This window comes from Thermothelomyces heterothallicus (assembly GCF_042370625.1).
Source record: "Thermothelomyces heterothallicus CBS 202.75 unplaced genomic scaffold P884_scaffold_2, whole genome shotgun sequence".
NCBI lineage: Eukaryota > Fungi > Ascomycota > Sordariomycetes > Sordariales > Chaetomiaceae > Thermothelomyces > Thermothelomyces heterothallicus.
The window spans coordinates 544,457-570,591 of NW_027192563.1; the positions used below are offsets into that span (position 1 = coordinate 544,457).

At 58.0% G+C, this 26,135-nt stretch overlaps 12 protein-coding genes across 12 annotated transcripts in view; 6 read left to right on the top strand and 6 right to left on the bottom strand.

Annotated features, from left to right (window-relative positions):
• Nucleotides 1-319, top strand: part of P884DRAFT_296544 (uncharacterized protein) — a gene marked incomplete at both ends in the record, with an annotated part of 429 nt that extends 110 nt beyond the window's left edge. The window contains one exon of the mRNA XM_069444423.1: nucleotides 80-319. Within this exon, the coding sequence (XP_069301001.1) occupies nucleotides 80-319 (240 nt within the window). The remainder of the gene's footprint in view (nucleotides 1-79) is intronic.
• Nucleotides 320-538: 219 nt separating this feature from the next.
• Nucleotides 539-3,670, bottom strand: P884DRAFT_254630 (uncharacterized protein). The gene has a single exon (XM_069440908.1). The coding sequence runs from the start codon at nucleotides 3,285-3,287 to the stop codon at nucleotides 705-707; it is 2,583 nt and encodes an 860-aa protein (XP_069301002.1). The 5' UTR covers nucleotides 3,288-3,670; the 3' UTR covers nucleotides 539-704.
• Nucleotides 3,671-4,188: 518 nt separating this feature from the next.
• Nucleotides 4,189-4,454, top strand: P884DRAFT_296546 (uncharacterized protein; the record flags this gene model as incomplete). Its single annotated transcript, XM_069444424.1, has 2 exons — nucleotides 4,189-4,233; nucleotides 4,287-4,454. 2 exons carry the CDS (start codon nucleotides 4,189-4,191, stop codon nucleotides 4,452-4,454), a joined length of 213 nt encoding a protein of 70 aa, XP_069301003.1.
• An 887-nt stretch (nucleotides 4,455-5,341) lies between these two features.
• Nucleotides 5,342-7,430, top strand: P884DRAFT_296547 (uncharacterized protein; the record flags this gene model as incomplete). Its single annotated transcript, XM_069444425.1, has 3 exons — nucleotides 5,342-5,551; nucleotides 5,624-7,322; nucleotides 7,402-7,430. The coding sequence occupies 3 exons, from the start codon at nucleotides 5,342-5,344 to the stop codon at nucleotides 7,428-7,430; spliced, it is 1,938 nt and encodes a 645-aa protein (XP_069301004.1).
• An 851-nt stretch (nucleotides 7,431-8,281) lies between these two features.
• On the bottom strand, nucleotides 8,282-9,148 carry P884DRAFT_235988 (uncharacterized protein; the record flags this gene model as incomplete). The annotated part of the gene is made up of 4 exons (XM_069439975.1): nucleotides 8,911-9,148; nucleotides 8,763-8,853; nucleotides 8,525-8,682; nucleotides 8,282-8,453 (listed from the first exon to the last, which is right to left on the bottom strand). Exons 1-4 carry the CDS (start codon nucleotides 8,967-8,969, stop codon nucleotides 8,282-8,284), a joined length of 480 nt encoding a protein of 159 aa, XP_069301005.1. The 5' UTR covers nucleotides 8,970-9,148.
• Nucleotides 9,149-9,357: 209 nt separating this feature from the next.
• Nucleotides 9,358-10,422, top strand: P884DRAFT_49599 (uncharacterized protein). Its single transcript, XM_069445926.1, has one exon. It carries the CDS (start codon nucleotides 9,512-9,514, stop codon nucleotides 10,253-10,255), a length of 744 nt encoding a protein of 247 aa, XP_069301006.1. The 5' UTR covers nucleotides 9,358-9,511; the 3' UTR covers nucleotides 10,256-10,422.
• Nucleotides 10,423-10,944: 522 nt separating this feature from the next.
• P884DRAFT_191878 (DNA/pantothenate metabolism flavoprotein) lies at nucleotides 10,945-12,545 on the bottom strand (the record flags this gene model as incomplete). The annotated part of the gene is made up of 7 exons (XM_069437626.1): nucleotides 10,945-11,175; nucleotides 11,238-11,259; nucleotides 11,320-11,642; nucleotides 11,705-11,966; nucleotides 12,086-12,132; nucleotides 12,236-12,288; nucleotides 12,350-12,545. The coding sequence occupies 7 exons, from the start codon at nucleotides 12,543-12,545 to the stop codon at nucleotides 10,945-10,947; spliced, it is 1,134 nt and encodes a 377-aa protein (XP_069301007.1).
• A 450-nt stretch (nucleotides 12,546-12,995) lies between these two features.
• P884DRAFT_216400 (BRCT domain-containing protein) lies at nucleotides 12,996-13,987 on the top strand (the record flags this gene model as incomplete). The annotated part of the gene is made up of 2 exons (XM_069439309.1): nucleotides 12,996-13,155; nucleotides 13,233-13,987. Coding segments are annotated over exons 1-2 (825 nt in total), but the record flags the coding sequence as incomplete, so codon positions are not given.
• A 619-nt stretch (nucleotides 13,988-14,606) lies between these two features.
• Nucleotides 14,607-16,522, bottom strand: P884DRAFT_235998 (major facilitator superfamily domain-containing protein). Its single transcript, XM_069439976.1, has 3 exons — nucleotides 16,354-16,522; nucleotides 16,071-16,282; nucleotides 14,607-15,992 (listed from the first exon to the last, which is right to left on the bottom strand). The coding sequence occupies exons 1-3, from the start codon at nucleotides 16,426-16,428 to the stop codon at nucleotides 14,849-14,851; spliced, it is 1,431 nt and encodes a 476-aa protein (XP_069301009.1). The 5' UTR covers nucleotides 16,429-16,522; the 3' UTR covers nucleotides 14,607-14,848.
• A 2,577-nt stretch (nucleotides 16,523-19,099) lies between these two features.
• P884DRAFT_296554 (Cenp-O kinetochore centromere component-domain-containing protein) lies at nucleotides 19,100-20,088 on the bottom strand (the record flags this gene model as incomplete). Its single annotated transcript, XM_069444426.1, has 2 exons — nucleotides 19,100-19,977; nucleotides 20,043-20,088. 2 exons carry the CDS (start codon nucleotides 20,086-20,088, stop codon nucleotides 19,100-19,102), a joined length of 924 nt encoding a protein of 307 aa, XP_069301010.1.
• A 1,076-nt stretch (nucleotides 20,089-21,164) lies between these two features.
• On the top strand, nucleotides 21,165-23,295 carry P884DRAFT_254642 (acetyl-coenzyme A transporter 1-domain-containing protein). Its single transcript, XM_069440909.1, has one exon. The coding sequence runs from the start codon at nucleotides 21,209-21,211 to the stop codon at nucleotides 22,937-22,939; it is 1,731 nt and encodes a 576-aa protein (XP_069301011.1). The 5' UTR covers nucleotides 21,165-21,208; the 3' UTR covers nucleotides 22,940-23,295.
• Nucleotides 23,296-23,401: 106 nt separating this feature from the next.
• Nucleotides 23,402-25,375, bottom strand: P884DRAFT_282367 (P-loop containing nucleoside triphosphate hydrolase protein; the record flags this gene model as incomplete). Its single annotated transcript, XM_069443594.1, has 5 exons — nucleotides 23,402-23,700; nucleotides 23,755-24,246; nucleotides 24,299-24,739; nucleotides 24,794-24,987; nucleotides 25,041-25,375. The coding sequence occupies 5 exons, from the start codon at nucleotides 25,373-25,375 to the stop codon at nucleotides 23,408-23,410; spliced, it is 1,755 nt and encodes a 584-aa protein (XP_069301012.1). The 3' UTR covers nucleotides 23,402-23,407.
• Between the last annotated feature and the right edge of the window lie 760 nt (nucleotides 25,376-26,135).

Here is a 26,135-nt window from a genome sequence, read left to right on the forward strand (position 1 = left end):
AAAAAAAAAAAAAAAAAAAAAAAAAAAAAAAAAAAAAAAAAAAAAAAAAAAAAAAAAAACTGACCCCCCCTTTTTCCAGATCCAAGCCTGCTTCCGCGCCGTCGGCTACACCATCATGGCCGTCATCAACGGCATCGGCGGCATCATCATGGCCGTCGTCAACGGCATCGTCTCCTTCCTCAACATCATTGTCGGCTGCCTGACCTGCCAGCGCTTCGGCGGCAGCCGTCGCCACCGCGGCACCACCGCGGGAACCACCACCGGCCGGCGCCGCGGGTTCGGCCGGCGCAGGCATCTGGGGACCACCAGTGCCATCTAGGGTTATATGAAAACAAAATGGGGAAGAAAAAGGGAAACGAGGGTGATTAAAGAGAGAAGCGGCTGATTCATGATTTAACGGGTTCGCGAGCGGGCGCTATGTTTCTAATGACGGACGGACGGACGGACAGACAGACAGACGGATGGATGGGTGGTTGGAATACATACCTCTCTGAAGATACCCGCGATACCCCGGAATGAGAGGGTACTGAGAATGGCCGAAATAGACTCTGTGTTGCGATTAGTTTAACCCTATGTTGACCTCCCGAATCTTCCCATCCATAAAGAGCCTTTGGAGCGCAAAATATCGTACTGCCGTGAGTAGCACGCCAACACCGACTGCAGCGTGATATATTCATTCGATTTGACTGCCTTGGGGGCGGACATCATCCTTCGTCCTCCAATAAGTCCTTGGCAAAGAAGCCGTTGATCTTGCCCGCCGCCTCCCTCCCGACCAGCGGGCTCAGCTCCTCCACCGTCATGTTAGCCACCTCCATGATGTTCTCCGCCTGCCTCATCAGACTCGCAATGTTCCCTTGGGTCACCCCGGGCACCGTCGCCAGCATCTCCTGCGGGACCGCGTTGAACATTTGCTGGCCCCCGGCCTGCGCGTCGCCCTCGCCGTCGGCCGCCTCCCTGTCCAGGCCGGCCCTGACGGCCGCGATCGGGTCGGGCTCCGGCTCCTGCGCCTTGAGCCGCTCAAAGATCTCGGCCGTCTCGTACGGCGACGACGACCAGATGATGCGCAGCTTGGGGAACGCCAGCGTCAGCAGCACGATCTTGCTCTGCAGGTCGTTGGCGCCCGCGTTCGCGGCGCTGACGCTGGCCGCGCTGCCCGACAGGTCGGCGAAGGGCTCGAGCGTGAAGCTCTTGTTCTGGTCGAACTCGATCAGCAGCATGGGGTTGCGGTAGTGCGCAAACATGGCCTCGCACTGGGCGTACAGCCGGCCGTCCTTGAAGGAGCTGATGAGGTCGCTGACGCTCTTGCGCTCGACGCACACGTGCGGGCCCAGGATGTAGTCGCCCACCGTGAGCATGCAGGGCACGATGATCATGGAGCGCCCGTGGAGCAGCGACGGCAGCGAGGACCGGAACTCGCGCACGTCGACGACCACGCGGGGCGGCTGGGCCGTCGCGGCCAACTTGCCGCCGCCTGCGATGCGCGTGTTGATGGTGCGCAGGAAAGCCTCCTGCGGGTCTTCGGCGCCGTGCGGATCGACCGTCATGACGAGGGACATGCTGGCGCGCTCCTTGATGAGTTTGGTGAAGGCGTCCTTCTCGCGGCGGACGGTGGACAGGTAGCGCTGCTCCTCGACGGAGCCGCCGTAGTAGAGGAAGTAGACCCTGACGTTCCTGTCGTTGTGGGACGACCGATAGACTTCGACCCGGCGGATGAAGGCGGCATCCGGCTCGTACATGATGATGTACTTTGGTTTGATCTCCTCCAAGACGTGTTCGTCCATGTCGCCGTCATATGCGTGGATGACAACCAAGTCCTGCATCTCGTAGAGCTGGTAATAGTCGTCCATATCCTCCAGGGGGTCGGAGACCACGTCTTCCTTTTGTTTCGTTTCTCCCTCCGTGATCTGGACCTCGGCCATCAACTCGGCAACCTCTCCCGGTTTCTCAAAATACTGCGCGATGCTTCCGTTGTCGAGGCGGCCTGGTCCGGCGCCAGCCGTTCCGCCACCGCGGACCCGGCGTCTCTTGTTCGGGGGAGCCCTGCTTTTCGCCAGGCGCGGGTCAACTGCCCCCGTGACGGCCTTGTGGACCTCCGAGAACAGATTCGCATTTACCTGGGCAAACTCCCGCTTCCACTTCAAGTAGTTACGCAGTTTCCTCCTCATCATGAACGCAGCCGAAGGCTTGTCCTCTTCAGGGTCATGGAATTCCTCAATCTTCTTCTCCGTTCTCGGCTTGACGTGCATGGTCTGGAGGTATTCTCGAAGCTGGCGACACGTGTTGGTATCGGAACACATGATCAATATCGTCCCGTTGGAATCATCGCGCACGGCGGGCTCAAAGTAAAGATCACGGTCGATCTCTTCCAGCACGTCGGCCAAGACAGCCCATTTTGGCTGCTCCTCCAGAACTGGCCGCAGAGCATCGATATTAGCGGTGTCTGGGCCGGCTCTCTGGCTGCTCGAATAGACGCGCCTCCTTGCCGTCTCGAATATGGTCTGTGCAGCGTCCAGGAACAGCCAAGGGGACTGCGTCTGCCTCGTCGACCCGGGAGCCGGCGAATGGGCGGCGTGGATGGTGTCGAGTTGCTGAAGGAACGACACGGCGTCCAGTGCCAAGACGGACTGGAGCATGCTACGAAGCACGGTCAAATCGTTCACGATCTGCTTGGTCTTCCAGCTGACGCGGTGCCAGTTAGGTTCGAGCTGGCGGCGGATGATGGTGTCGAAGTTCTTGAGCAGGGCGCTGTCGAGATTCCAATCGTCCATGTCCAGCCCCGGGTTGCTCTTTTTGAGCTCCTGAATACTAATCTCGACGCATTCCATGACGGCGTTTTGAATATCACGCATGGCATCGGTCATCGGGACCTCCAGCTCAATCACCTCTGCCTTCTTCTTCCCCTCGAGGGCTTCCGCGACGTGCACGTGGAAGCGCGGCCACAGAGAGACCTTTCGAAGAAATAGATTCCTCATCATGGTGGCTAGGGGCGAGAAGCCGGTGGTGAAGGGGTCCGGGTTGTCAGAGAAGGCTTTGAGGAAGCCGACCTTATTCTTCTGGCGGTATATCCGGAGGATGAAGGCCTCTAGTGAGGTGGCGACGACACGGTCGGCATGGAGGACCAGCAAGCCCGTAATGGTCTCGGGATTGAGCAGGCCGGTGAGCATATCGACTACCAAGATGCGAGAGGTGATGCTGAAGATGCCCCCTGCCGCATACATCTTCTCACGAGCGGCAACGTTGGTGAAGTCGGTGTTGACCACCGTCAGGCCGCGGGCACGGGGCGACATGCTGATGGCGGCATGTTCGGCAAGAGCCTCGCCGATCCACGCGTTTTCCCGGTCGTCGGCACCGACGATGACAATCAGGTTGTTCCCCGCAGCATCGTACGAGTGAAGAAGGTTGGTGACAAGACGCACGAGACCGAGGCCCCGGGCCAAGATGACGAGCTCATCATCCTTCCGGAGCTCCTCAAAAAGCTTCTGCTGGTAAATCTAGTAACAGGAGGGGGTAGGTGAGTACCAGGCTTTTTTTCTTTGGGCTGACCAAGGGTGATGATGTTGGTGATGATGATGATGATGCTATCGAACGTACAAGAGGCAGCGAAAGCTTCACGGGCTGCACAGGTTGCGGGTTCTCGGCAGCCGACATAGGGTCGCGTTGCTCCAAGGATGGTCTTGAGGCGACAAGACATCCTCTTCACAAGTTGGTACTCTGCGATAACCAAGGCAGGTAATCCGTACCTTGCGCAGTCGGAAGCATGTGGCTAGGTAGGTAGTACGGAGTAACTACATACGTGCGTAAATCGGAAAGTTTACCGACCTACAGTGCGAGGTTGCTGACAGCTGCCGAAGAGTGACAAGCGACTGCTCTGATGGCTCAGAACACGTTGCCAAGCACTTGGTTCGCAGCGCCTCCAACGGCCGCGTGGAGCTGGAAAGAGCGACGTCATCGCTAAGAAATCATAGAAATAATACGGCAGCTGAGGTGCGTGTGCAACCGAGGGAGGCCAAAACATGGTTAATAAGAAGAGGACAAGTTTTGCTACGAGAGCCGATGGTGATCTCCGCTCCTGCATCTTTGCATCCATTTTATCTCTTGACAGTTATAAGACAAAGGATTTTGCAACCTCAAAAGTTCGTCCAACAACACCGACCCCTGTCAACAACAAGGCGCCGTCAACCGACCATCATGGACTCCAAGACAACCCAGCAACAAGGGGACGCCAACCAGCAGGTAAGTGTTTGTTGAGAAATGTCCAGATGTATGGGACTTGAACCTGACGGAAGAAGAAGGCCGAGAATAACCCCCTTCATAATAAGGCGACCGACGGTATCAAGAAGGCCTTCCAGGCACACTCTGCAAACCCCGGCCCGGCCATCCCCAAGGAATTTAACGTCCCAGAGGAGGGTACAAAAGAGGAGCGCCGAGCGAAGGCGAAGGAGATGAACAAGTAAAGGTGTTGTCTCCCTTATGCACCTGCCTGAAGTACAATAGGTACATACAGAGTACGGAGTAGAAAGGTCTCAAAAGCAGAGATAACCGTCTTTCAGCCACCAAAACTCAGTCGCGAGGTGGCCAATATACTGCCGGGTATTTCTGAACCTGGTTTATCTATCGGTTTTTTATTCTTGCTGCTTCTGCCTAGCATTCTGTCATCCGGATGAAAAGGAAGCGTTTTGTATTACGCACACGCCATATCCATTCGCGGGCTTGGCGACGGTTACACTGAACGTAAAGTACGGAGTAAGACAGCGTAATAACTAGTTACCGTGGCAAGCAGGTCCCACTTGGACCACTGTGGCTCATGGATACCTGACGCAAAATAAGCACTGCGTAAGGTACCCATGTAACTAGTTATGTATGTACTCCGTAATCAGCACCTGGAACGCCCCCGCCAGTCACCAGTCCCCTGATTCTCCAGCCCTGGCGATACAGGCATTTCAAGTCAAGGTAGTTGGCACCCGCTGCTTGTTTTACGGGATCTGTCGATACCGTCGCCTCTCGACTCAACACGCGTTCCCCAATTGCCTCTTACCTTCCCGCGCGCGCGACTACGAACCAAACCGACTTCTCTGCAGCGGTCTCTGTAGCACCGATAAAACCCTCTTCGGCAGCGGAGCGCCGAGTCGTGGATGCGACCCCGACCTGGGCCGCAATTAGCGCTGCCTTCCCTTACCAGCCGGGTCGCTGACGCATGCTGCGCGCGCTGTCTCTGCCAACTTCGAGGCCGCGTCTGGTGCTCCCTCCGCACATCGCCCTCGATACTTGACTGGCTTTCCACCGAAGCTTCCGGCTGCAGGCGGCGGCAGACGCAACGTCCAGATAGCTTCTCTCCGCAGCCATGCCGTCGATACTCAGCGACGACGACCGCCAGACCGTCAAGCGCTGCGTTCCCAAGCATACCAACAAGATCCACGCCGTTGCCGTCGCTCGGCTGTATGTGGCCTATCCCAATCGCTCAAAATGGACATACACCGGTTTGCAGGGCGCCGTCGTGTTGGCGAATGACTTAGTCGGCAACACCTACTGGCTCAAGATGGTGGACATTTCGGTGCGTCCCCGACTTGCTGCTCTTTCCTGCTCTTTCGTATATATCGGGCATAGTCAGCTAACTCTCCAGCAGCCCGGAAACCGGGGCGTGATATGGGATCAGGAGATCTTCGAAAACTGGAGTTATAACCAGGACCGCGTCTTTTTTCATACCTTCGAGCTGGAAGAATGCCTAGCCGGATTATCCTTCGTCGACGAGAAAGAGGCGAAGCAGTTTCTGAAGAAGATGAACGACAGAGAAAAGAACGCAAGCAAGGCAACGCTCAAGACGCCATTTGGAGGAGCGGCGCCTGCGAATCAGCATAAGCACCACCACGGACTGTTCGGAGGCCTGTTCGGAGGCCATCGGCACTCGTCAGCCCCTACGCCTCCCGACTCTCCGCAGGTGGCCGCTTCGGCGAGGGACCACCAGTCCGGGAGCGTAAATGGCTACCACGAAGCGCCCTCGTCGCCAGCGGCGTCCAGGTTTGACAAGTTGGATGCCTTTGACCCACAATGGAGAGAGCATTTCGGCGAGGACCTCAAAGCGAAGGGTTTAACGGATGATTTCATCCGCGAGAACCAGGACTTTATTGTCGACTTCCTCAAGCAGGAGCAGGCGGCCCAAGCCCAACAACAACAGCCGCCTCCGCCTCCTGCGGTTAATGGGCCTGGAGGTGGTGGCTTGAGGGCCCCGCCTCCTCCGCCCCCTGGTGCACCCTCTCGGTCGGCGAACGAAACCACTTCTGCACCCCCGCCACCTCCGGCACCGAGAAGATCGGCAGCCCCTCCGCCGCCCCCGGCCCCGAGGCGCTCCGGCAAGACCGACTCTTCGGACCAGGCGGAATCCCCGCAGGACTCACCTCCCCCTCCTGCTCGGCCGAGGTTTGCCGTCCCCCCTCCTATCTCGGATGCTGGAAAGTTCGCGCGTTCGGATCCGCCTCGTACAGTCCCGTCGCCTCCCGCTCCTGCGCCTCCTCCCCCTCCTCGGCCGCCCAAGACGCCCATTGATGACGCGGAGCCGCATCAGCGACATGCTGTTCCTCCGCCTTTTACCGGCCAGCGAAGTGTACCTCCCCCGCCCCCGAGTCGCGGTCCCGTCCCCCCTCCGCCTCCGTCTCGCGAGCCGGCTCAAGCTGCACCACCTCCACTGCCTCCCAAGGCCCCCGCTGCAAGCGCACCGCCACTCCCCCCACCGAGCTCACGTCCGCCCCCCTCCCTCCCGGCCAGAAGCCCCGTTCCACCCGCGCCGGCCCCGCCGCCGCCGCCTTCCTCGAGTGCGCCCCCGGCCCCGCCTTTGCCGTCGTCCAGCGCTCCGCCAGCACCGCCTCCCCCTCCGCCGCTGCCTTCATCCGGAGGCGCTCCCCCACCGCCGCCCCCTCCTCCTCCTCCTCCTGCTCCCGGCGGAGCGGGCGGCGCCCCGCCACCGCCCCCGCCTCCACCGCCCCCGCCTGGCGGCGCCGGCGCTCCACCACCTCCACCACTCCCGCCGAACCGCGACTCGGGCTACTCCTCCAGCGCCCCGGCTCCCCCCGTGCCGTCAAACGACCAGGCACGGTCCGCCATGCTCGACAGCATCCGTGGCTCGGGCGGCATCGCCTCGCTCAGAAAGGTCGACCGCAGCCAGATCCGCGATCGCAGCGCAGCCATGGTCGGCGGCGCCAACAGCGATACCGGACCCCACGGCAGCGGACTCCCTCCGGCAGGCGTCGCGCCTGGCGGTGGAGGCGCCGGCATGGCGGATGCCTTGGCTGCAGCGCTTCAGAAGAGGAAGGAGAAAGTCAGCCGTAGTGGTAAGTTCCCGTATTTTTCTATCGTTTTTTTTTTTTGCTGATGCGGTGACCACGGTGCTAACGATATATCTAACTGCAGATGATGAGGACGATGATGATGATTGGTGAGCCAGCCAGCAGCAAGAGGAAGCACATATCTAGTTTCCCGGGAACTGGGCGAGAACTGGTATTCGGATGCTCAAGAGCCAGCTGCGGCAGGGAAGTCGAGGCTGATCGCTACCATTCATTGGCCGCGTCTGGGTAGCCAGGGCATGGGTGTGGCGGAAGGATGGAACGTGCTTAACATGCTTACACTGCAGGAGTACAAAAGAGCTGGGCAGAATATCGGAAGTGGGCGTGGCCTGTCGTCAGGAGGCGTTGCTCGCTGCCAAAACGAGAGTATCATTCAGAGTGTAGGTAGTTATACATTGGGGCATGTCTCTTCCAACACTTGGAAAGCCGCTTGCCATGTGCAAATCTCGGGATAATGCCACAAATCGACTTTAATGTAGGCAAGGGCGTGTGTCGCGATGTACATAGACGCTACGAAGTCGAGCGCCTTCTTTAAGCACAAGAGCAGCAAAAGTAAGAGCAAGACACTTCATTACCCTACTAACGACTAGCTCATCAACGTTTCTAAAAGGCAACAAGGGGCAGGCCCGGTGATGACGTCTCTCCCATCACGACCAGGCCCGTCCCCTCTTTTTTTTTGACTTGGCATCCTGATCTCACAGGCCCAGGACGGAAATGCCCACCAACTGTCGGGGAACGCTCGGGTTACACGATGAAAACAACGCATAATCGAGGTTTGAGAGAGAAGACAGTTTTTTTTCGCTTTCCGCGCTTCATACCAGGCCTCATGTGAGAACATGGTATGGAGCCAGAAAGGGTGGGTCCCGCCCAGAGGGTGAGGCATTGATCTTTGCTCGGCTTTCCGACACGCTGGGAGGTGGGGGAAAGGGTTATGTTCGTCTTTCGATTTAGATGTCGTCGATCGAGATCTCCTTGCCGCCACGAGCATTGACACCCTCGCCCTCGCTCTCGCTGTCGCGGTCGTCGTCGAACTCGAAACCGCAGTCGCCGTCGTCGTTGGGGCCAAAGGTATCTGTCTCGTTGATCTTGGCTGTGTCGGGCAGCTCGCCGTAGGCTTTCCTGTGGGTGGAGGTTAGTAAACAGGAAGAGAGAGGTGATGGTGGAGTCAAAAAAGAAAAACAGGAACGTACAAAGAACGGGCCTCATCGGCCGAGTACTTCAGGATAACGTCGCCCTTCTCGTCTTGGTACTCGCGAAGGGAAATGAGGATGATGTCGCCGTTGTTGATCCAAATCTTTTTCCGGAGCTTGCCGCGGATCAGACCCAGACGCTTGACACCATCGAAGCACTGCAGACGTGCACTGTTAGCCTCCGAAAACTTCTTCTTCCGGTGGCTGTGCCAGCCCAGGAAATCGAGAGAAATCATACCATGGCCTCGAGTCTGCCGTTGCCCAACATCTTCAGAACCTGGGCATATTCTTGCCCTTCCTCCTTGAAGATAAGCTCGCGCTTCTCATTGCTGTTCCGGACAAACGTTAGCGACGGAGGAGCGAGAGGGATAAAGGTCGCAACGCACTCGTTCTCGTTCTTTCCCCTGCGGCGGTTCTTGCCACCCTTTCCCTTATTCTTCGGCATGTTGACAGGACGCGCTCAGATGTTTGTCTGCAAGTCCAGTCGGGTCGCGTAGAAAGGAGATAGGTATCGAATACGAGGACCTGCCTAGACGGTTCGAGTTGTCGGTGTTGTGCCGAGCGATGCCGTTGCGAAATGAGAAACAAAGGCGCAAGAGGGGCAGGTGCGCAGTGGGGTGTTATACGGAATACGGATTACATTCTGACTCTTTGTGGGCCACCGGTCGGTTGGGTTTCGCCTTCATCCCGCCTGTGGGGGGCCAAGGTAGTTAAAGTGGGTCATTGCATAAGTTACGTTAGCAAGAAGCCCTCTGCTGCTCGGTTGATTCTTGGGGGCACGGTGCATGCAGCGACCATGTCGATAGTTAACCAACTGCGAGACAACGCAGGGATATGATGTGGTCTCGTCTGCAGGGTTCCGGCGATGATTTTTAGAAGATTTCGAGAACCTACACCACACTATGCAAGTAATCCCGCATTCTGAAATACGGCGGCCGCAGTTCATATCGAGCCCTGTAAACTGGCAACACAGATCTGTGACCGGACATGTTCCGGCAAACTTTGTCGCGGCTTAAGGCTCCGCAACTCGCGGCCGACTTTCCGATCAATCTCGAGACTCTGGGGCTGGCGGCACATGGCCCAGCACAACAACCACCAGGCCAGGCCGGCGGGACGACCACGCCGCATGCAGCGCAGGGCTTCAGTCTCTCGGAGACGGCGGCCAAATTTGCAAGAAGGGCAAATATTGGGCACCCGTTTGCGCTGCGCATCCTGCCGGGTCAAAAGTCCAAAGAGTTTCCCATCCGCATCTCGATCTGCCCGCGACACACCTTTTCCTTCTACCATCTCAAGTACCTCGGCCCGTTCGACCACCCTCTCATCGACAAGATGATCCACTTCTACACGCAGGAAAAGCGGACCAAGCCGCTGTGGTGCTATGTTCACGGCTTCTCCGCAACGGACGGGAGCAACTCGGTGGTGCGGCAGTCGAGCGAGAGGGCGGTGAGGGCGGCGCTGTTCAAGGCCCTGAACGCGGCCGGTTACGACTCGCATGGCAGGAGTCTGGATGGCTCCAAACAAAACCTCCACGGGACCATTCGGGTGACCGTCCTTGAGCCGAAAGCGATCATGAGGAAGCTCGACTTCGAGAAGCTTGTCGGCTACCTGTCCGGGTTCGTCCCCGACATTGTTCCGCGTCTCAGCAGTTCGTCTCCGAAACCGTCACATGGTCGCGGCGAACGACGTCAACGCACGAATAGTGTTGACTCGGTCAACAAAGACCGACAATGATGGTTTCTGGGCAGTTGCCCTCCTGTAAGACAAACGCCTTCGTCTCAAAATCCGTCCACCATGGTAGTGCCCTTGGTCGCTCCAAAAGGACGACCCACTACCACAGTGTGGTCTTTATGATTCGAGCACTAGAAGGTGGGCGAGAAGCAGTGCCGATCAAAATGAGCCCGCAGTGTCGCCGTGTTGGCGCCTGCGTGAACGCGACTTCACGCAATGCATCCTGCGCTAGCTAGCGACTGAAGCTTCCGTCAAGTCGAACTTGGATGTCTTTCGTGTCCTCCAGCGGCCACAAGGAAGCGAGGTGAGCGGCCTCAGTGGTAGGATAACGTGGAGGATGAGAGGGTTGGGTTGGGGGGGGCCGGGCCTATCGAGCCTGGATCAGTACTTCCCCGGTGCCCAGGAAGCTCATGGAGAGAGAAAGACATTAAGAGGAGCGGGATGGAGGAGATACCGGCTCATCAACCGAACGGATTCTCCAACGAGTTTGACGTGGCGAATGGCTAAAACCAAGTGGTCAGGTTGCCCGCCATGCAACCTTGGCTGTTTAGGTGTGCCACGAATGGGTGCCATGAACATCAGCATCAAAATACAGCACACGTGCTGGCCACCGGCCCCGGTGACAGTCGCTGAAATTACGCTTAGAGAACTCTAAACATGATACCTATGTTGAGTTCAAGACGCTTTCGGCTTCATGCTCGCTCCTTTCCTTCGAATGTCTTAATGTACTTGGTGTGCAGTTCCTCGACAGCCGGAATGATGAGGCTCTCAATTTCCACCTCAGGTTCGCCCTCGGGCAAGCTCTTGGGATCGATGGGCTCGGCCTTCTCCGCATCCGCCGCCGGAGCATTCCGTCCAGCCTCGCGCCCAGTCGGCACGCGGATCCAACGATCTGGATTTCCCGGAGATACAAAGACCTGAATCTGTTAGCACTCGAAGGACGAGAGGAGTGGAACTGAGGCAAGACAGAAAATAGGCAACATACAACTTCCCACTTCCTCGTGGCCCTTGAAAACGACAAGTCAGTACCAACGCTCTTCTTTACAATGTGAGAACCCAAGTCTTACAATAAGTTGCCAATGACAAGATGATGTTGGTAACGATCAAGCGAGTATCTGGCCTTGTGAACCAGGATGGTGGGGTCTGTTTCGAGCTTGAAGGACACAATCATGCCCTGCGGTGACCAGCCTTCGACCAGGTTCTTCAAGAACTTGGGCACCGGGTCGAGGTCAATCACTAGGCTCTTGCTCCTGGGCACTGAAGGAGAGGAGTCGAAGTTGTCGAAGGTTTCTTCCTCTTCAGCCTCCGGCCGGGAATTGGCGCTTTGGCTCCTCTTGAAGGCATCCGCAGCGTCGGTGCTCTGGATTTTGTGCTCCGACATGCGATCCGGCTGAACTTCCGAGTTAGCGACCGAACCAAGTGCACGGGGGGCAGCAGGTTTGGGGCCCTTACAGGAACAAAGAAGTCGCTGACGGCGGCGGCCAGGTACAGGAGCCCACGAGGACCGAGCGGCCGCATCAGTCGCGCAACGCTACGCAGCTCGTGCAGGTAGTCCGAGATACTAACGAACGGCAGCAGAAGCAGCATGTTGCGATCGCGGGCATCGCGGTACTTCCTCAGGACGTGGAGCATCTTGGCGGCGTCCTCGTCACGGGCCACGACGCTGCCATTCGGCCCCTCTCGTAGAAAGTCAAGGAAGCAGTCGGTTGCATGGCTGTAGTGGCGGGAAAAAGGGAGGAGGGAGAATTGGCGGTGCCTGGGTGAAAATAAATGTCAGCCAGCCTCCCGTCTCACTTCAAGCGGCTCAGGCAGCCGCCGGATGAGGCCACTCACAAGAAGATGACGGCATATCCCGCCTCCAGGAAGTACTCGGCGCTTGTCTGGAAGAAGCGGTCCAAGTTAGTGACATTGTCAAGCTTCGGCGGGGTAATTCAGTTCAATAGGAATTTTGGGGCTGAAGCCAAATACCAAGAGGTTACTCACAGCTCCGCGAGTGCCGGCAGAGAAATTGTCGATAAAGCGCACTGTCTGCTTTTCTGCGAGCCCAGTTGTTATTAGAGCGGATCTGAATTGAGGGCGTCAGGGACGCATGCATACCCAATGGCACCGTGGTGCCTCCCGAGGTGATCAGAACTAGCCGTCTTCCGGCTTCCGAATGGTAGTTAATGAACTCGCGGGCGAGTGCAGCATGTTCCTCGAGGTCTTTCGGGGGTGGATTGGCCGAGAAGTAATGTGTCTCGGCCAAAGCCGCGAGGTTCTCGGGCGGCGTCTCGGACTGGATTTGGGACAGCATAATTAATGACTTGAGTAATATGGTCCTATCCTACTACGGGCATACGAGAATCGATGGGGCGATCGGATGACGACCGAGTGAACGGAGGACTCTGGCTTGGCGACATGATGGCCTCGGCCCATGATGGTGGGGTTATTATCCACGCAGTGCCTTCCCTGGTGTCAAGCTCCCCCGCAGCGGGTACCTGAGAAGCAACTGAAAGCTGCATCATCGCTCTCTGGGGCGTCTGCTGCAGTGGGGGTTAGCGGAGAGTGGGACCCTAGCTCGCGTTTGCCAAGACGCCAGGCGTTGCAGCGAGACCAGGGCAAACCGTCTTTTTGATCCTCAACAAGACACATACCAACAAACCCGCAACAGCTGCCGCGAGGGACCGACGTCCGGGAGCAGGCCCTGAGATCAAGAGCGACAGAGTTGGAAGTGAGGCGTTTCCCCAATCGCATCTCTCCAGCCAAAAAAAAAAAAAAAGAAAAAAAGAAAGAAAGAAAGAAAGAAAGAACAAGAAAAAAGAAGAAACCTAGAACCCGCCGAGTCCGCAACGATGCTGGTCTCGCTCACCGTTGGCAAGGTCGACGCCGGCGTCACCGTGCTGCTCACCCCTGACAAACGCTTGGCATGTTGCACCGTCGGCCCTCAAACGGAGCTGCTTGGAGTGAGATGAAAAGGCATTGCTAACGCCGGAGCGCGCAGATCGAATTCCCCTCGATCCTCCTCCCTCCCGGCATCACATCCGGTTCGATCGTCGACATCAATGTGTCGCGCAACAAGAACTCGGAGGCTGCGGCGGAGCGCGCGTTCAGAGAGCTCCAGGACTCGATCGTCTCGTGCTTCGGCGCCGCCGAGCCGTCGCCGCCCGTGCTGCGGTGCCGCAACGCGACGCAGACCAGCGTGGTGCTCGAATGGGACCCGATCCAGCTCGCGACGGCCGACCTGATCAGCCTGGCGCTGTACCGCAACGGCCAGAAAGCCGGCAACATCCCCAAGCCGCTCTCCATGCACACCACCAAGATCAGCGGCCTGGCCGTCGACACCGAGTACACCTTCCACCTGGTGCTGCGCACCACGGCCGGCACCTTCGCCAGCGAGCGGGTCACGGTGCGCACGCACAAGATGACGGACCTGAGCGGCATCACCATCACGACGGGCATCCTGCCCCCCGCGGTGCGCGAGTCCCTGACGGCGGCGGTCGAGCGCATCGGCGCCAAGATCGTCGACGGCGTGCGCATCGACACGACCCACTTCGTCACGACCGAGGGCCGCGGCGTCCAGTGGGAGAAGGCCAACGAGCTCAACATCCCCGTGGTGCGGCCCGAGTGGGTCGAGGCGTGCGAGCGCAACGGCCGCATCCTCGGCGTGACAAAGTTCTACCTGGACGCCGTCCGCGTCGGGCCCGCCTTCGACGAACGCCCCGGCACGGCGGGGACGGTCGCCGGCGGCGCGACGACCGCCACGGCCGCGGCGCCGTCACCACCGCCAAAGGATGCTCCGGCATCACGGCAGGCCGCCGCCGGCGCGAGCGGCCAGGCGGCGGCACAAGAGACGACTACGGAAAACGGGGCGAGGGAGAAAGAGGAAGGGGGCGGCGCCGAGTCGGATTCGTCAGCTGACGACGACGACGACGACGACGACGACGACGACGAAAAGAAGGAGGAGAGGGATCACGGTGGGGAGGAGGAGCAAAAGGCGAGATCGGGCGGGCAGGATGAGCAGAAGATGCTCGCGGACGAGCGAGACGAAAAGCAGTTGGCATCGCGGCCGAAGCAGCCAACGGTGGAAGATGAAGGAGGCGACACCACGGAAGGGGACAAGGCGGCCAAGGAGGACGACGACGACGGCAAGGAAGAGAAGTCGCCCGGCGGTGACCGGTCGTCTTTCCAAGACGTTGCTCTATAGTTAATTACGATGGTCACGCGCAACGGCGGTGGATGTAATATCAAGGATACCCTGTTTGAGACGTCCAGAGCTTCGGCGGTCGTTCCCACGTCTCCCTCCCCCCCTTTTTTTTTGACTCCTAATGTTACTTCGAAGGCTGTCATTTTCTACATGTGCAAACTACCTGCGCTTCTGGAGGGAAATGAAACCATGAGCTTCGTCTCCTTCACTATTTGACAAAGGGTCTGAGCATCTCATCAAGCGAATCATGTCCTTGTATATCTCGCGTGCGTCTCCTGTATCGGGTGAAAGAATATACTCTCTACTGTACGTGCAATATGGTAGCCGCCAACCCTCCTCTCTCTGCCGCATATACCAGACATAATACAGATCAAACACATACGTGATCACTACTACACCTTGCGGGAGGGAGCTCACAGTTCCTTCTTGTCATCCTTTACCGCCGCCGCCGCCCTATGCCTCACCGAGGCAGGGGGCGTCTTGAGTCCAAAGAACGTCAGGGCGCCGACGACCGCGATGCCGAGGGCGCCGACGGAGTAGGCCGTCTCGCGCCCTGCCCACCAGTAGATGCTGGTGAAGAGGACGGGGCCGAGGCCGCGGCCGATCTGGCCCCAGCTGCGGAGGACGCCGAGCTTGCCGCCCCGCTCGTCCTCGGCGGCCTCGAAGCTGCTGAGCGCGTTCAGGCCGGTGACGACGGTGGCCGAGGTGGTGGCCAGGCCGGTGGCGGCGAGGTAGAGGCCCGACACGGAGGAGATGCGGGCGAGGAGGACGAAGGAGGCCAGGCAGGCGGCCACGCCGATCCGGACCGAGACCAAGGGGGCCAGGCGGCGGGTGACGCCGCCCTGCAGGATCGCCGCGACCAGGCCGATGTACCCGAGCAGCCGGCCGTTCTTGGCCGAGGTGTACTCGAACAGGTCGTACGTCATGAAGGGGAGGGAGAACTCCATGCCGGAGAAGAAGAGGAGGAAGGTCATGTGCACCAGGTTGAGCAGGAAGTGAGGGTTGGTGCGTTGGGCCGGTGCCGGCCGCGACTGCTTCTTCTTCTTCTTCTTCTCCTCCTCATTCTCCTCCACAGCAGATTTCGCGCCGTCCGTAGTGGTGGCGGTGGTGGTGTCGGTGGTGGTGTCGGTGGCCAGGGACGGGAGGGTCTCGGGCAGGCTGAAGTAGAGGTACACAGTCTCGGTGACGATCAGGAACAGCGAGACACCGGCAGCCGTGGCAAACGGGTTGGCGGCCACGGTGGCAATAGAGCTGAGCCAGGCGCCTAGGGCCGGACCGAAGGTGAAGGCGATGGAGAAGCACGCGCCGATGAGCGCCATGGTCGAGCCGCGGTTTTTCGCGTCCGAGATGTCGGTCGCGATGGCGGTCGCGAGCTGCACGTTGCCCTCGGAGAGACCGCCGACGATGCGCGAGGCCAGGAAGGTCCGAAAGTCCACCGCCACTACCCAGAGCAACACCGAGAGGATGTTGCCGGCCATACTGGCGAGCAAGGCGGTGCGCCGGCCATACTTATCCGAGAGCCGTCCGATGAACGGGGAGGCGACGGCCTGGAGGAGACTTCGGAGAGTTAACCCCAGTACATCAAGTATTGATTCGTGCGCACCACACCAGAGGCGCCCCATTGCTGGCACTCACGAGAACATGCTCCCCAGCGCGCCGCCCAGCAGAACGATGTCGTATCGCGAATCGATCGGGCGCGCAAAGGCTGCCTTGTACGCATTGAGGTAACCAAGAACGCTTGCCAGCAGTGTCTTGGACGGCGGAGCTCCGGCATCGACCGGGCCTTCGGCGTTGCGGTAGAACTCGAGCAGTTTGGGGAAGAGTGGGAGGATGAAGGTGAAGGATAACTGCGGCGTTGTGTTAGAGATACAACCACACAACCACGAAGCCGAAGAGGGGCCACAGAAGTTTTGCGTACCAAGTCGAGCAGCAGAGAGACAACGATGACTCTCAGAACCCGAATCCGGGTTCGAGGGTCAACCTGTGGCGCCATGCTGTTGGTGTCCTGTGGAGGTTCGGCGGAGGTGCGATTGTCGATGACGAGGTCCCGTCGCAAGTCGAAACGGCAACGAAAATGGGAGATCGGCAAATCTAGTGACGTCGGAACAGCAACAAAGTCGTGTGTGTGTGCGTATCACGGCCAGCATAATACAAGGTGTTAGAGACAGTGTTAGAGACAGACAGGACGCGAAGTAACGAGCGAGCAGACAGGACTCGCAACCATGACGGGCCAGCGTTGCAAGCGTCAAGCTGTCAACTTAGCGCGATGGTGTTCCGACTTATTGAACCTGGGGCGTATTGCCCCACCTGTCAGCTCATTACGTATGTACGGATTACTGTACGGAGTACGGACGTACAAATAGTGGAGAAATGTTACGGATAACGTTCCCGTTCCTTCCGCGAATCCTTTCCCCTTGCATGTGCAAACATTTATTTTAACTACCCTAACCCTCAATCCCAAAATACCTGTCCGGACCGAACGATCTTTTCGGAGCTTCCTCCGCTTGTTCTTGCCTACAAACTTCGTTTTTTTGTCCTCGGCCAAAGATTGCGAAAGCGGCCAAAATGGACCGTCTAGCCGCCAGCCGACTATTGGAGGAACCGTGAGCGCCCGTACCACAGGCAGGTTAATTAATCATATATGATAGACTCTCAACGGCCCGAAACAATTACCGGACGCTCTACCGGGTTTTTGGAACAGAAAACAACCCGATCTAGCTGTTGCCCCTCCGCATCCCGATCACTGCGATTGTCTCACTGAAGCGGATTGTGGCCGGAGTGTTCTTGACTCGGATGCCCCGTTTCGGTCGGTTCAAGAGGGCTGGCTTCGCAGAGGGCCGCCTCTAACCAGACGAAAGCAAGAACAAGCCCGGCGAACTTGTGTGACTGTGACTTGGGTACGGCACCTATGATGTGATGTTCCAGCCCACCATCATGTCGGTCAACGCAGGGGCAGGCACTCCGATCGGCTAGGTGCCGGAGTACCTGGAAGCCACCACGACAACTTATGCAGGGCACGAATCATGCTATGTTACGCACGAGCGACACGATTGTTTGCGATAGGAGAGGTGAACATTGACTCTCCATACGACCTCCCTCTCCTGTGGTGTATCTCTCTTCAATTTTCGGGCGGAGAACGCATACATGAATGTATACATATCCACCGCCATCGCCGCCAAGCCCATAGGATACATGTGTTCTTCTCCCATGGCCCCGAGCGTTGCGTTTGCTTCCCGATCCCTCCCCTTGAGGAGACAGGGCCAGCATAAAGGGGGCCGGGTTTCAAAGAATCCCAGGTCCTTCCACTCCTCTCTGCCTCTCCTTAACACCAGACCGGTGCCACCTGTTCGTTCCCGTCTCACTCGGCGTCGACACCCGGCATGAGGAGAAGCGCCGTTGCGCTTGGCGCTCTGGCAACCCAGGCCGCCGCCCGCTACGGCCACTACGAGAATCCCCCCTTCTCCTTCGGCGGGCCGACTGTCGAGCTGCCCACCCCCACCTCGGCGGACCCGGGACAAGGCGCTCCGGATGCCCACCCGTCATCGTGGACGACCAGCACTGCGCACGCGACCGGCAAACAGACACCCTCCGACGGCGGAACCATCCTCACCACCGTGACCATGAAACATGTGATGAAGTGGCGCAACGTGAATGACCGGCTGGTTATGCTCTTTTTGTTTCTCATCATCGAAGGGGGAAAGGTGGGGGGTAGGGATTGCATGGAGATGTTGCTTCTCTGCGATGAAATATCTAGAAGTCACCCATCATGTGTGGGCAGTTCGCGACCAACATCCGGAAATATGGTATGAATTGAAGAGCAGATACACGCCTTGACAGACTTGGTGTAAAGGGACGTCAAATTTTATTGAGGGCCGAGATTGGAGGCTGTTTGCCCACCTCTGTGTAAGTCACCAAGGTAAGCAAAACATCGATACTGTACCCCGACGTCACACACTCCCTCCATCCATCTTGAAGCAGAATCCCATGGGCCGTTGTGCCGACTCTGCCATTGGACAGCCTTGGTAAATCCCATGGCTTGATTCTCTGGCGTGTAAGGCTGGGTAAATGGTTGTATGAACGGGAAATGTGACCTTCTCGGCGCATTATCCGCACAGCGCGTCAGAGGACGAGAGACGTGGCTGGCCGCCCTGCTGAGATGTCTGATCGGGAGATCTTCCAAGGGAAGGGTCGCCCAACGATTGAACCAACAATGCAGAGCTCAAAAAGGACAGGTTTGGCTTTCCCTTTCCGAGGACATTTGGTCCAGCACAAGATGGTGAAAGATTTACCGAGACAGCAGTGCAAGGCCCCAAGTCCGAGGTGGTTAGCCTTGGTGGGAACCTGGTACTTGACAGGGCTCGCAGTTTCTGTCCCTTCACGAGGCATAGGAGCCGCTTTAAAAAGACCCCGTCCTTGATACTACCTCTCGTCCGGCGTCGTGGCACCCTCGAGACACCACATGCTTTGAGCCTTCGAAATACCGAATGACAACGTAAGTGAATACCCCAAAAAAAGAGCTAGCAGGATGTGCAGGCGTCGCAACGGACATACCTTGATCGAAACCATAACCCACTCATCGTCAGTCCGTCCTCGGCCAGAATGTTTCATAATACAGCATCTGTAGAGATGCGGCGCAGGAATGAAGCATCTTGTGCCGGCCTTGGTCATGTAAGTGCCGCCAAGCGCTTCGCTACATCCTCGACCCGAACCGCCCCGCCGAGCAAGTCCCTCCCTGCCTCACGATCCCAGCCATTCTCTCCCAGCACCACCAGTTTGACAATCTCCCCGTCGTCGCCCATGACCAACCTTCCGGTACGCCCGTCAGCCCACTCAATAGTCAGCTGCTTAGCCTCGGCATCGGCCGGGGCGATTTCCACCAACCGGTTCGACGGGCCCTCGAGGTCTCCCTCCTCTCCTTGTCCCGCCCTCCCGATCCCGGCTGCCTTCCTCAGATCGGCCACCACCCCAAGCCGATGGTGATATCGTACCACCTCCCTCCTCAACGCACGCGCAAACCTCGCCAGGTCCTGCCTCCTCTTGCCTCTCCCCATCCCCCCATCTTCCCCGTCCTCGGAGGGTCTCGGAGGAGGCAGATACCGCCACGCGAGCCCCGCCAGGGGAATACATGCCGGCAGGGTGTGCCTGTGCACTCGGAGATGCCGGCTGCCCGGAAAAGGCCTGTTCAGGAGGACGTAGTAAGGCCGTAGGAAGCGGGAGCGGCTAAAGACCTCGATGCGCAGGCCCAAAATGGCGCCGCCGTCGACAGCGCGCGGGTCGGGGTCGCGCGCGCGGAAGGTGGTGAGGGTGGCGCAGGCGCGGTAGAGGCATTGTTGGGCGTGAGCTTGCTGTTGTGCGAGAGCGTCGGTGAGGAGGGCTTGACGGGTTTGACCTTCTTTTTGGGGTTGATCTTTGTTGCTGTGGGTGGGTAAGGTGAGGGCAGTGGTGGGTTTGTCAAGCGGTGCTGATGAGAGCAGTTGGCGTGTAGAGGGCGCTGTGATGAGCGTTGAGGCGTGGATACGGAGATGCCGTTTGAGGGTGGCAACTGTGAATCCTGTCAGTTACCGAACGCCATTGCGAGATTGGAATGCGTGTATCGTAATGGCGCACCTCGTGCTTGCAGCTCCTCGATTTCGTCATCGAGATTCGACGCCATGATGAACGGGGTGTTTCAAGAGCTGGTGTGACGCGTCTTCGCCATTAAATTGTTTTGAAGAGGTTTTGGGGGTGGGAGATGGCCTCGTCGTCGAGGTAGAAGCTCCAGACTCTTCCGAAGTGGATTGTCACAATCAAGAATGAACTGCCTCTTCCGAGTTTGGATTGCCGGATATGTCGTCGTGAGTAAATTATGTTCAAGAGACTCGGTGTTTTGTTTACGGATTACTAGTACTGTATGTGCAGTACGGATACGGAGGACGATTTCCTTGAGTGAATCAAGCCCACGCAGCCATGTGAAGCTAAAGCTTGGCGCGGGCAGGGCAGGCACGGCCGGCTCTCGGCCAGGCTGGGTGCCGCCTTGGCTCCCTGGGTCGGCCCCACTACTTCCTTTCCTGATCCGGCAACCTGAACGCGGCAACGGAGCGCCAAAGCTTTGAAGAACAGCTAGTTTGGAGGAAGGAGTTACGGTCAGGAGCCACTGGTACAGGCGAACTGTTGCAGGAATCGCCTCCGTCCTGTGACGGCATTTTGAACATTATTGTCACTAAGTCGCGGGTCGATGGTTTCCCATGGCGAAGTCTTGAACCTCGCCACGTGCAGAGGCCACCATTGCAGATTGCCTCGAGGATCCCCGCGCCCCACCAATTAAGACCCCTGCTTACTACACTGTACAAGTATGTAATCGCTGCGAGGGACGAACAGCCGCCAAATTCTCCAGGTCTAAGCGACGTGGCCGAGACTCGGTGCTGGCCTTTCGATATTCTCAACGCCTCGCTGTCGACACCCGGCAGTCTCCGGGTTAAAAAAAGCCACCTTCGTTCTCCAAATCCAGCCTTTCTAGTCTCTCGTTAACTCCGATTTCCGCGGACTCTGTTCTTTCCAACATTCCGCCCTGCGCAATCTCTAGTTACCGAGAGCGCCCCCAGATCTCCCAATCGCATATCGCAACCCCTCGCTTCCTCCCCGCCCCCCCCCCCCCCCCCCCCCCCCCCCCCCCCCCCCCCCCCCCCCCCCCCCCCCCCCCCCCAAAAAAAAAAAAAAAAGAAAAACGACAGCGTGAAACACCGCACACCTCACAACGCCACCGACCTGCCTTGTGATACGTCAGGTACTTTCCTATGGGTGCCAAATCCCGCCGCTCGAGATCGCCGACCACTCCAAGCGGTTCCCTCGGGCGCTCCTCCGGGAGAAAGGCCAACGGCAATCTCGCTAGGATGAATACCAACGTCGAACTGCAGCGGCGCAACATTTCGCACGAGACCTCCACCCCAACCGGCGCTACCAAGAACCTGATGGCGCGCGAATCCTTCTCTCTCGATAACCCCGTTCCCCAGACGCCCACCGTCAACAACCATGGCTTCTTCGACCTGCCAAAGAGGGATCAGAGGAACTTCGGCTTGCTGGTCCTCCTATACTTCCTCCAGGGCATTCCCCTCGGTCTTGCGACCGGATCTGTCCCATTCCTCCTCAAGAACCACCTGTCATATAGCGAGATTGGCGTCTTCAGCTTAGCATCGTACCCCTACTCTCTCAAGCTCTTCTGGAGCCCCATTGTGGATGCGGTATGGAGTCCCAAACTCGGCAGGAGGAAGAGCTGGATCCTTCCGATCCAGTTGCTCTCCGGTATTGGCATGCTCTACCTGGGCTCGGTGGTCGAGGACATGATGGAGACGATGGGCAAGCCCGGCGGTCCCACCGTCTGGGGCTTCACCGGGTGGTGGTTCTTCCTGGTGCTCATGTGTGCCACCCAGGACATCGCCGTCGACGGATGGGCGCTCACCCTCCTCACCCCGGGCAACATCTCGTACGCGTCTACCGCGCAGACGGTCGGCCTGACCGCCGGCCAGTTCCTCTCCTATACCGTCTTCCTGGCCCTCAACTCCAAGGACTTCGCCAACCGCTGGTTCCGCACCGAGCCGCTGGACTACGGCCTGATCAGCCTGGGCGGTTACCTCACCTTTGCCGGCTGGGCGTACATCCTCGTGACCGCCGGCCTGGCCCTCCTCAAGCGCGAGGAGAGGACCAAGAATGAGGACGGCATCTGGGACGTCTACAAGATCATGTGGGGCGTGCTCAAGCTCAAGAACATCCAGGCCATCATCATCGTCCACCTCATCGCCAAGATCGGCTTCCAAGCCAACGACGCCGCCACGAGCCTCAAGCTCCTCGACAAGGGCTTCGGCACCGAGAACATGGCCCTCACCGTGCTCATCGACTTCCCCTTCGAGATCGGCCTGGGCTACTACGCGGGCAAGTGGTCCCAAGAATACACCCCCATGCGCCTCTGGTGCTGGGGCTTCGCCGGCCGGCTCGCCGCCGCCGTCGCCGCCCAGTTCACCGTCTCCATCTTCCCCCCGACAGCGACGGCCGGCGGCGGCGGCATCCCCGCCTGGTACCTGCTCGCCGTCATGGCGCAGCACGTCCTCTCGACCTTCACCAACACCATCATGTTCGTCGCCGTCGCCGCCTTCCACGCCCGCATCGCCGACCCGGTCATCGGCGGCACCTACATGACGCTCCTCGCCACAGTCTCCAACCTAGGCGGCACCTTCCCGCGCTTCTTTGTGCTGCGCATGGTCGACGCCTTCACGAGCGCCACTTGCGTCCCCAAGGCGGCGGATTCCAAGTTCGCCGCGCCCTTCAGCTGCGCCGTCCAGGCCGACAAGGAGCGCTGCCTGGCGGACGGCGGCGTCTGCGAGATGCAGCGCGACGGCTACTATATCGTCAACGTCCTCTGCGTCCTCGTCGGCCTCGTCACCTTCGTCTTGTTTATCCGTCCCAAGGTGCTGCAGCTCCAGGCCCTGCCGCTCCGTGCTTGGCGGCTCTCGCCTTCGTCGTCCAAGTATTGAGATGTTGTTGCCCTTTCTCGGCACCTCTATTTTCTGAAGGGCTTGGGTATGCCAGATGTAATTTGGAAAACTTTGTTAATAGAGAAGTGCAAATCCGTGCAAAATTACGCGGCGTTTCTTGTTCTCTGTCGATCGTTGGCTTGAGCTGCTGGCATCTGGGTGTGCTGTTGATCTTGAGCGAAGCTACGTCTCCACTACTTCGGCAGCGCTACATTAGAGGCAGCCATGTCATAGATCCTGAGTGGGCACCGGAAGGACAGATGGGCGACGGGCTTATATTGCGATTACGCTGCGAAACCTCATTCTCCCACTAATTTCGCCCGGGCCACGAGGGCCTCAAATCTTCAAAACTCCTGAATCTCCTCATTCAACTCTGCATGGTAAATCCGCGCAAAAAGATCCTCAGCCGCCATCCCATTGCCGTCCACCGCATGACGGTGCCTCAAGCGAGCTGAAGCTTTTGCCTTACTAGGGGACAGGGGCGGTGCCGGCACCCCAACCACCAACGTCGGTGCCAGCATCATCACCAGCAGTGTTGCCAGTATCGTCCTCGCCACCACCCACGGCCTCCTCAGAGTCCGAATCTGCTTCGAATCCGAGATTATCTGCTGTCACGCCCTCGGGCACATACGGCTGCAGAAAGTCTGGAATCTCCTGGTTCGTCTCCATAAGGGTGCGCGTAAGCAGCGGCGCAATCGGCTCATCGCGATCAGAATAGAAAGACGACGCCAGACCGCGGTGACCAATGCGGCCAGTCCGACCTTTTGATGTTAGACACCAGTTGTAAGAGGGGAACTCGAACACAAAACGCTTACCAATGCGATGAGTGTACTCCTCAATACCGCCATGATCCATCGAAGGGAGATCGTAGTTGATGACGTGCATGACATTGCGCACATCAATGCCTCGAGCTGTGACACCAGTGGTGATCAAAATGGGCCATTGGCCGCTTCTGAAGCCACGCATGGAAGCTTCGCGCTCGCGCTGGTTGCGGTCGCTGTGCATCGAGGTGCACGGCATCTGCTCCTTGTAGAGGAAATCATCAACCTCTTCAGCCGTACGCTTCGAGTTGACAAAAACAATGGTGCGCGTGGGCGGCAGAGACGTGATTAAGTCGAGCAATGCCTGTTTCTTGAGAGACGGATCAACGTAGATGATGGACTGCTTGATGTTGGCGTGAGTGCTGCCAGCACGACCGACGCGGAAGCGAACATGAGTCTCTGCCAGATGAGCCTTGGCGAGGTCCCGAGCGGCTCGGGGGAAGGTGGCAGAGAACAGCATGTAGTTGATGTTGCCTTCTTCCTGCTCTGTTGGCAAAGTTAGACTATGATACCATGTGAATTCGACACAAAAGCTTACCGCCGCCAGACATAATGGTGGTCAGATCATCTTTCCAATCGTCCGTGAGCATCTCGTCGGCCTCGTCGATGACCATATACCGCACGCGGCGGAGTGTCAAAACGTTAGGCTTATTCATGAAGTGAACAAGACGACCAGGGGTGGCAATCAACACGTCACAACCCTTCTGGAGCTGGCCTTCCTGGTCCCGAGCGGCAGCGCCGCCGTAGACGACACAGGGACGTAGCATGGTGCGGTAGCAGAACTTTCGCGCTTCGTTGAATATCTGCACCGCGAGCTCACGGGTGGGGCAGACAATGACCACGAGAGGCTCGGCCCGAACACGCTGATCAACGCCTTCCTGAAAGGTGGCGGGGTTGGGACGAGGAGCCGCAAGCTTTTTGGCCTTGCCCATTAGTTTATTGAGGATGGGAACCAGATAGGCAGCTGTCTTGCCGGAACCTGGGGGACTGGTAAGTGACAAGGATAAGATCAGGCGCACATTAAGTTACGCACCGGTCTGCGCAATTCCAATCACATCATAACCAAGATGAATGGCTGGGAGGCAGTATCGCTGAATAGGAGTCGGCGTTTCATAGCCTGCCAGCTGGACATTCTTGAGCATGGCCGGGTGTAGACCAGCATCCTCAAAAGTCTTGATGGGTTCGATTCGGACCGGGCCTTCCTGGATCAGCTCGATCTGGGCAATTCTGACACGTCGTTAACATGCTGAACTATTTGGAGAAACAGACAGTGAACTTACGTGCTGAAGTCGATGCCACGATTGTTGCGCTTGCCCGGCTCACCGAACAGCTCAACCTCTAGAGCTGGAACCTCGGGACCGAGGTCGCCATCTTCGCCATCCCACTCATAGACGCGGGCGTTGCTGTCCCACTCGTGGCCCGAGTCTCTGCCATAAGCGGTGTAGTCATAGGCAGTGGGCTGAACCCAACCGGCAGGGGTCTCGGTCTTCTTGCTACCGTTGGTAGGCAAAGCCTCCTTGAGCTGAGTGGTGCCAAAGACACCAGCGTCTTGAGCGACATTGACACCGCCCGATTGGTCGTTCAAGATAGGAACATTCCAGCTGTTGTCCGCCATGATGATCGAGTTCGAGTTCTGTCAAAATAAACAGTCAGGCAGTGTCCAACAACCATGCGCAACAAAGTAGAACTGGGATCAAGCTGGTGATAAACAGTCTCTCAGGAATCGCCGACGAGAAGGAACCTCCGAAATTTGCCCATAAGAAGGAGGAGCTCTACCTTGCTGAAGATACTTCTCTCTATCTCGAGGCTTGACGTTCTCAGACCAGAGCAGATTGAGGGTACTCGAGTTTGAAATTGAATCGTAACCGAAAATGGGAAGGAGAGAATGGAAAAAGGAAAAGGAAGAGCAGAAAGAGAGACTCGAAGGTCAGAAGAACAGCGTTGACGCGGCTGCCTTGACAAGAGACATCCAGAGTTCCCTGGAGGAAGGTACGACTGCCAGGTCGTCTTGCAACAGCAATTGTAGAATCACATCAGCAGAGAGCAACCACTGTAGTGAACAGGAAACTGCCGCCTCGTGGCTTGAAGCTGGATGGCCCTCTGGAAAGTGAGACAAACCTGTAAAACCGACCAGACGGGGTGGATGTGCAGTGGTGTTTAAAATGCTAGATGAAGATGGCGGTAAACGCTCATAGAGACGCGCCTGTCTAGACAGAAACGTACTTGGTGACACGAAATTCAAATGCAGGAAGAAAGGGAGATGTCGGAATCTGTCGACTCTACCAATCTGGCCCTTCAGAGCATGACAACTGCGAATGGCTGACGGAACTCTCAAGTCGGCGGGGAAGTGGGAAAGAGAGTAAAAAAACGTTGTG